This window comes from Momordica charantia (assembly GCF_013281855.1).
Source record: "Momordica charantia cultivar OHB3-1 chromosome 5 unlocalized genomic scaffold, Mcharantia_2.0 BLBB01000005.1, whole genome shotgun sequence".
NCBI classification, from domain to species: Eukaryota; Viridiplantae; Streptophyta; class Magnoliopsida; order Cucurbitales; family Cucurbitaceae; genus Momordica; species Momordica charantia.
Genome location: NW_028275163.1, coordinates 5,361,931 through 5,370,514, shown reverse-complemented (window position 1 = coordinate 5,370,514; position 8,584 = coordinate 5,361,931). Strand labels below are relative to the sequence as shown.

Below are 8,584 nucleotides of genomic sequence, written 5' to 3'. Positions count from 1 at the left end.
ACAACAAGGTCAACTCCCAACCAGAAAACAGTTAGCCTAGCTTCCTCTACAAAGAATGGGAGTGTGGATGAATCGACATCAAATAGAGGAATTCCATTTTTCTTTTCAGCAAGCGACATGTCAGATCCGGGGCATCCATTTCACAAAAACTTACGGATCCCCCCTATCAGTACCTTGTGATCTTCTCAAAGATTATCACGAGCTCTCCCCGTCAAAACCCTCTCAAATAAATATAAAAAAATGTTAGAAAATCCATAATTGACGAGCCTTATAAATTATTCTCAATTTTAATGGGCTGCCTTCCGAAATTTTTTTAATATTTTTCATTCCAACTAAAACCTTTTAAATTTCTTAAAAATTCAATAATTCATATAGTTGCCTTGAAAACTCTATCAAATTTAGGTTGGGAGGCCTTTCATATATATATATATATATATATATATATATATATATTTTTTTTTTTTTTTCAATTAAAATCTTTCCGATTCTCTTAAAAAAAAAAAAAAAAAACCTGCCACGAATATATGGTATAGATTAGATTAATTTTAATTAATTCCCTCCCTCCCTCTCAACTTTTCATCTCTTTTTGACATCCCAACTCCAAGATTATTGTTGCTAGAATAGAAATCATATCTTCTAGTTTATTATTTGATTAATCTAACAACTTCAAAGTTATAAATTTTTGCATTATATTTCTTTTACTTTTTAAAAAACTTATTCTATATTGTTCAATACGTTAATATTTGAGGTTGGTTTAGATTAGCTTATTTTATCAATAATAATTTTGCAGATAGATATATTGAGCATTAAATTTTTTTTTTTTTTCTTGAAAGAAATGAGACGAATTTGGGGCTCCACAAAAGAAGGCATAGGAGGAGGGAAGGGGGTAGAATAGGGAGAAAAGAAAGACAGCGAGCCGTCAAATGCTGGAAGCTGCGGCCATTGCCACACGAGACTATAGATGTAGCCAAACATTGGCTTCCTTTTCCATCAATTCTTCCTTCCTTGTTTTTCCACTTTATTGATGAGAGTTTATTTTTGCATTGTAATTTATTTATTATTCGAGTTTTCATTTCTTTCAATTCTAATTAAAATTACAACTTAAATCAATCATCCAATTATTACTTTTTATTAGTTATATTTTTTTATTTAATTTAGTTCTTCAAACCTTCCGAGACGTGTAATTGAGTAAAACTATTTATGTGAATACTTATTTTATTTTTATTGAATACTATTTAGTTGGATTGAACTTAAACATTTTGATATTTGAATTTGAGTGTTTTTAAGTTAGCTTTTTAATTGAGATTATTTTTTTAGGTAAAATATGTACTTTTAAATATAGCAGCGAGTATATAATATATACCTATAGCATAATTTGATTTGAATTAAAAAAAAATCACCACTTCAAGAAAAAAATGTTTAAGTTTGAGACATTTAAAAAAAATTAAAAGTACTGGTATTTTTTAAAATATATATAATTTTTTTGCTATCCAATATAATTTTCTCTATTTTTTTTTCTTAGGTCTAGGTATTTTTATGACTTTGTTTGGTTTGGACTGTTTTATTTATTGAATTTTGTGTAGTTTATAAGCTATTTATTCATTGGAAATTTTATATTTTGGTTTTGAAAAAAATTCATTTAATATTAAAATTGACTCATTTCACTTACCCACATGGGTAAAAAAAAATTGGGTAAACTCAATTAAAGTTATACTTATACAAGATAAAACATTAACAATTCTGAAGAGTATACAAATAGAAAGAATTCAAGTATACAATTCAAAAGGAAAGAACCACTCAATATACTCAAATTGTTAGCACAAAATAGCTTTAAAATAATATTATTTTATCGAGTTTGGTTTTGAATATGGATAATGTTTAATTTGAACAATAATCTCAATTACAATTTCAAATAAAATAAGATAAAAATAATTAAGCTCAAATTTCAAATGGGCTCTAAATAGTCAAAATGTACAACTCGAGAGTAGCATTAACTATATTAATAATGAAGCTTAAGTGGTAATTAAGTGATTAATTAATTAATTGAACTCCTAATTGCGGCTTCCCCCCTCCACTCTTTTTTTCCCATAATTCTTATTTATTTATTTTATTTTTATCCCATTTTAATACCCTCAACTTTCTCTATCTATAAAACCACCCCCCTTGCTTCTCTATCCTCCCACTTCTCTCTCTTCAAATTTTCTCTCTCTCTCTAACTTTATCTCTCTTCCGCTCTCTCTCCCTCTCTCTCTAAAATCTCTGTTAAATTAAAAATCAAATCGAAGCTGCCGCCGCATCAGGCCAACCGATCGCCGGAAAATGGACGGTAGTAAAGAGAAACGATTCGACGCCGGTAGCTTCCACGGCGGTGAAGACGACGGCGACCTGAGGAGAGGACCGTGGACGGTGGAGGAGGACATAACTCTGATCAATTACATCGCCAATCACGGCGAAGGCCGGTGGAATTCCCTCGCCCGCTGCGCCGGTACCTAACTCATTCCGATTTTCTTTATTTAATCGTTCGCGCATTTCTCGAAGATCGATGTTCATTAATTGGTTAAAAATTTCAGGTCTGAAGCGAACGGGGAAGAGCTGCCGTCTGCGGTGGCTGAATTATCTCCGGCCGGACGTCCGGCGGGGAAACATTACGCTCGAAGAACAGCTCTTGATTCTCGAACTTCATTCCCGATGGGGAAATAGGTAGCTAAATTTCCCTCGTTAATTAAAATTCGCAAAATGTATATATAAATATATAGTTTCACAAAAGTCTTTGAACTTTATTATAAATTTTTGCTTATGAACATATATTTATTTTAGTTTATAGTTTGAAATTTGAAAAGATTGAATTGTGAAATTTTTTTTAGATGGTCGAAAATTGCCCAACAATTGCCGGGACGAACGGATAACGAGATAAAGAACTACTGGAGAACTCGGGTGCAGAAACACGCAAAACAGCTGAAATGCGACGTTAACAGCAAGCAATTCAAGGACACGATGCGATATCTCTGGATGCCGCGCCTCGTCGAACGGATTCAGGCAGCCGCCACGGCCGCCGCGTCCTCCGCCGCGGCGCCGCCGACGATCGTGAATAACAACGGGAACGATTTCGTCGGAACTCCACAAGTGACGCCGAGTTACACGTCGGAGAATTCCAGCACCGGCACCGGCGGCGGCGGAGTCTCCTCCGACGGGACGCAGGTTTCCTCCGTCTCGGATTTGACGGATTGCTACAACAATTTCCGTGTTGGCGATTGTTTTCCGATGGGTTACAGCCAGGAGCCGCCACCGCTGCAGAGCCCGGCCGGCGGATTCTTCAACCAAGGGATGTTAGATTTTCAAGCCATGGAGCAGAGTTCTTCCCAGTGGCTGCCGGACGGCGGCGTCGACATGTCGGAGAGCCTGTGGAACGGCGCCGGCGCCGACGACTTGTGGTTCTTGCAGCAGCAGTTAAATTAACATCTGAAAAAAGGAAAAAAGAGAAAAAAAAGAAAAAAACAGAACAAAGAGGAATAAAAGGGGAAGAGGAACATACACATAATTTGTAGAGCTCAAGATTTCGCCTCTTGGAAGAAGGGGGGGAATTAGAAGAATTAATAGGATTTTACGAAGAACAGGGTCCAATTTTTTGGATTATTCTGTTTTTTTTTTTTAACTGTTTCTTTAGATTTCCAATTATTGGGGTTTGGGGGAAATTTGTAAAATTGAATCTTGAGGGTTCTTTTTTCTGTATCTCATTCTTTGAATTATTGGCTCTTCCGCAAAGGCAAAGGGAATGCTAGCTAGCTAGCTTCTTCCTCCCCCTTTACTTTTTCTTTTAAATATTTAGTTGTTTAACTTTTTTTCTTTTTATGGTTAAATTATAAATTTAGTGTGCATATTGAATTTCAATCGTGTTATATATATATTTAATGTATAATTTGACTTTAAAACTTCAAAAATTATGATTATGTTTCTTTGTTACAAATTCTTACTACATATCTATATGGTTAATTACCATATATTTCCAATCCCATATAAACAAAATGGTAATATAGATAAATAAATGGTGATGTAATATATCTATTAGACGGGCTATGAATAATAAGGAACTATTTTGTGAGAGATTAACACGAAATACTTTGCTAATTAGTATCCTATAAAATAGTAATTCATGTTTATAGTGTGAGTAGGAGGAAAAATGACTCTTCAAAAGCCAATAACTTTCAAACTCACAACCAAGAGAAGTATTCAGTGTGGAATTGAATTGTAATTTTATATAATTTTTAGCACCACAACAAACAAATGAACAATACATGCTAACTAGTGTATAGAGTTCCCATGCTTTTTTTTTTTTGGATTTAATGGATTGATTAAGTTTTTTTTCTCTTTTTTTGAAAACTAATAGATAATTAAGTTAATCTCAAATAATGTCTTAAAATTCCTAAGAAAGTACCTCTTCCTAAAATAAGTATTATTTCATAGAAAGCCAACCTGATAGTTAGGAAAAAATAAAATATCTACGTAAAAAATATTTGTTTTGGAAGTAATATTAAGAGAGACAAATGAAGAATACTTGCTTACATATATGTTAGTAGTAATTAAGAGTTACTATTGATTTTTTAAAGTAACTATACTTGATTACACAGGTCATAATGAGCTTCTATATGAATATATTTTTATTAAATCTCACTAATATTTTAAGTTTTGATCCGCTAAAAATAAAATCACCATAAGAAAGTCACTATGAAATATTGTTTTTTTTTTTTACTTCAACAATTGAGAGGCAAGGATCAAACCATTAATTTTTTTAAAAATGATAATAAAATATCTTATATACTGAGCAGTGTTTAAAATAACCACCTGAAATATAATTTATTTTTAAAGCGGTGAATTGCATCCATTTTATAAATAAAATAAAATTTGTAATTTTACGTTATTTTAAAATTTAAATGTTTTCATAGTGGGAAGTAAATAGTTTTGTGTAAGTAGATAATGTCGAATTAAAATAATGAAAGACGTGCATAATTGGTTCCACTTTTAAATATTTAAATAATAATTTTTTTGGGAGTTTAGAAAACAATAAACTAATTTTATAATTAGGATATTGATGTCCACGGGGATTGAACCAGACCAAAAGTGCCCCCCATTGTTCTAGATTGCCAAAAGGGAGCCGACGTGGCACTCCCTCATTCGTTGATTTTTGGGGTTTAAAATTTAATTAGGACATTATTATGGGGCTAAATTTTTCAAAAGTTAAAACATGTTCTTATCATGTTTAATGAATGCCACCTATGTACTCTGTCCCCCTGTTTTCTTTTTTTTTGCAAATTGCAACCCAAAAGTTGCCCCCATATTACCACTTGTTCACATTGTAGCCTCATAAATTATCAATATTTTCCTACTACCCCCTCAAATTATATTATTTGCTTTACTAGAACTCTAGAAGTTTTTCAAATGTAATAACACTTTTACTTTCCTATACTTGGTGGCAAGTAAACGAGAGAAGGTATGTTCGTGCAATAAATGATGGTCGAGGTGGACCTAGAAGGTAGGCTGACTGGACGAGCTGGATGGACCGCCGTAGAGAGCTGAAAAATTACTTGGCAAAGAAGTACTTGTAAGAGAACAAACACTCCAATATTCAAATCAGTTTTGGAGTTCGACTTTAATATTGAGTGTTCGACCAGAGATTCGACTCGGATTTGAGCATGTTGGGTCGAAGGTTGTCTTGTCGGGCGTTCACGATCTGGGTAGGTTGATTTTTTGTATCTTCCTCTCTAGAATTGGACTAAGTATTGCAGGTCGTTCTTATGAAGAAACGAGCATCTGAGACCAATTTGGTGGTCTGCCCACTCTCTATCCTCTAAGCAGCAATTGACGCCTCCATAAAGATAGATGTGTTAATTTTCTGAGCGAAACATGTTTTTCTTATTGAAGGTATAATTAAGAGTTGTAACGTTTTTACTTTTTCAACAAAGATCATAAATTACATCCTTGTTTTTGGGCCTAATTTTTATTATCTCAGGATGCATATGAAATTTTAATATCAAAATTTTAAATTAATGGAAATAATTTAAACAAACTTAAAACTAAGAATAATAATAATTTTTTTAGTTCAACAACATACGGGATAAGATTTGAATTCTGATATTTTGGTTGAAGATATATAACTTAATTAAGTAATTGAATTATATTTAGATTTCAAAGATTTTATATTGTTTTATAGGACAAAACATATATATATATATATATAACTTATATTGAGATATGCAAGAATAATGTTTACCACATCTTTCAATAAATCATATTAAGCACATGCATGACTTGTTTTATATAACTCAACTTGAAAGTTATATTTAATTTATAGGAATTACTTCTTCAAAATAACACCTATATAAAGAAGAAGAAAACTTTTACCTTTTGTAGTAAGTTGGTTAAATTACCTTTAACTTTTACCTTCATCTAATTTAACCTTAATTCACTTTTGGAAAATGATCAAATTAATATCTCTAAAATTAAATTATGAAATAATTTAACCTAGCCACAAATCAAATAGGTAAAAAAAAAATGCTCAACTAATTTAAGGATGTGTTTGGGAGTGATTTTGGCATGGCAAAATCATCACTTCCATTTCCATTGATCATGTTTAGCAGGTTAAAAAATTGATTTTAGGAAAACATAAAACCACTCAAAATTGATTTTTAAGGTATCACTTGAATAGTGATTTTGAAAAATCAATTATTCTTAAATATTTTTTTTTTTCAAAATTACTCATTCTATAATCACTTCCAAACTCACCCTAAATGCATCCAACATAATTAGAAATTATATAATTTACTTACCATAAGAATCTTTACCACTAGTCATAAATCTACAACGGAGGGGAAAAAAAAAACTTAATGTCATGGAGGGTATAATTTGCATGCCACGTATTTAAATTGTTTTGTGAATGTTAGGTTTAATTTACAAACCGTACAATTAAAAGAGAGAGAGACTTCATTGTAAATTCTTTTTTGCTATCGTGGATATAAGGTTTCAAATGGGATGAAAATGTCGATATCTCAATTTCATGAATATATTGATAAAATGTCGATATTGAAGAATATTTTTGTAAAAGTTTTCGGGAATTAAAAAATTGTAAAAATATATTTAAATTAATAAATAAATATTTTGTTGATATTTTTTCTATTTTGTCGATTTTTTCGTAATCCTAAAAAAATATCGATAAAAATGACGATATTTAATACCATAGTGCCATCTATAGAAAAGTACTGTTGGTACACAATATAAATGGGTATATTTAAGATAAAAGTTATTCTTCTGGGGACAAAAAACAAATAAATCTTATTTTTTATTTTTAAAAAAAGGGAGAAAAAATATTGGGGGGGGTGCACGTGCGGAAGGGAAGGTTCAAACGTGATGAAATGGTAGTAAGGGCGAAAAAGGGGGGCGGGAGATTGGGTATGGCGGCGGGGTTCTTACGTAAGCCACGTGTTCGAAAAGTAACCCCATTGGCAGTGGTCCCGAAAAGTAACCCTGTTCAGAAACTGCCACGTGTAAACAGAATTAGGCTTCCTCAACAGAAGCACTGACAGCCGCAACCCTTGAAACAGCCCCCTCTCCACTCCCTCTCGCCACACTTCTGCACCTACGACAAATTTTATTAATAAAATAATAAACCAACACCCAAAAATACCTTTTCTTTTCTTTTCTTTTTCTCTTTTTAAATAATCTTATTTTAATCCTACTCTTCAATTTTCTATTTCACAATTATCCTTGTTAATTATTTAACCTACATGTAATCTCAAAACTTGATATATATTTGAGCAATTTACGAAAGTTAAAAAAAATGGTTAGATATCTAATATATTTGAACAATGTAATCTTTTGAATTAAATAGTGATTTATTTATCCTTAATATAATATTAGAATGGAAGTCTGGTTAGATATTAGATATTTAATATATGAATTAATTTATCAAACTATCCACTTATCTGTTTTGAATACCTTTAAAATTTTGATTCATGTATACGAGTATTTTATTATGAGGTAAATAAAAATGAAACATGTGCCTATATGATTGATGAAGTTGTATTAAAAATGATTGACAATAAGAAATAAAATAAAAAATCAAAACTTGTTTTTAGAAAATGTTACACGACTAATAAAAAAATTATTATTGTTCTATATACATATAGTTGAGTGAGATACGTGAGGTTTTCAGATATCTACGGCGACAGCTGGACTCCAACTCGAAACGCACACGTGGCAAATAGATTGTCCACACGTGTGTTGTCCGTTGGACTCAATTTCGTAAGGGACCGTCTAAAACTGACTTGTCAGTCTAGAGTTGATGGGGCCCACTGGATTCGAACCCAAACCCTGGTGCTGCCCTGCCCCCGTCCATGCCTTTCTCAACCGCATTATTTGTGGGGCCCAACTCTCCCCATATTTACCAATCTGCCCTTCCCATCTAATTTTTCTCCCTTTGGAGTTAAAAGCCTTCACATTCCCACTTCCACTTGGAGTAAATTTTATATAACAATGATTCATTCTTCTGGTCTAACTTCCCTTTTCATCTTCGAGTTTTTTGAATTAGACACAA

General features: G+C 32.1%; 1 protein-coding gene across 1 annotated transcript; it reads left to right on the top strand.

The window, feature by feature from the left end:
- Positions 1–2,173: 2,173 nt before the first annotated feature.
- LOC111009387 (transcription factor MYB78) lies at positions 2,174–3,888 on the top strand. The gene is made up of 3 exons (XM_022282454.2): positions 2,174–2,485; positions 2,571–2,700; positions 2,865–3,888. Exons 1-3 carry the CDS (start codon positions 2,320–2,322, stop codon positions 3,454–3,456), a joined length of 888 nt encoding a protein of 295 aa, XP_022138146.1. The 5' UTR covers positions 2,174–2,319; the 3' UTR covers positions 3,457–3,888.
- Positions 3,889–8,584: the final 4,696 nt, after the last annotated feature.

Bases quoted from the DNA above. Each gene is read 5' to 3' on its own strand.
- LOC111009387 (XM_022282454.2), top strand. From the start codon at position 2,320: ATGGACGGTAGTAAAGAGAAACGATTCGACGCCGGTAGCTTCCACGGC. The intron at 2,486-2,570 runs GTACCTAACTCA...TAAAAATTTCAG, and splicing joins TTCCCTCGCCCGCTGCGCCG to GTCTGAAGCGAACGGGGAAG. The intron at 2,701-2,864 runs GTAGCTAAATTT...AATTTTTTTTAG, and splicing joins CATTCCCGATGGGGAAATAG to ATGGTCGAAAATTGCCCAAC.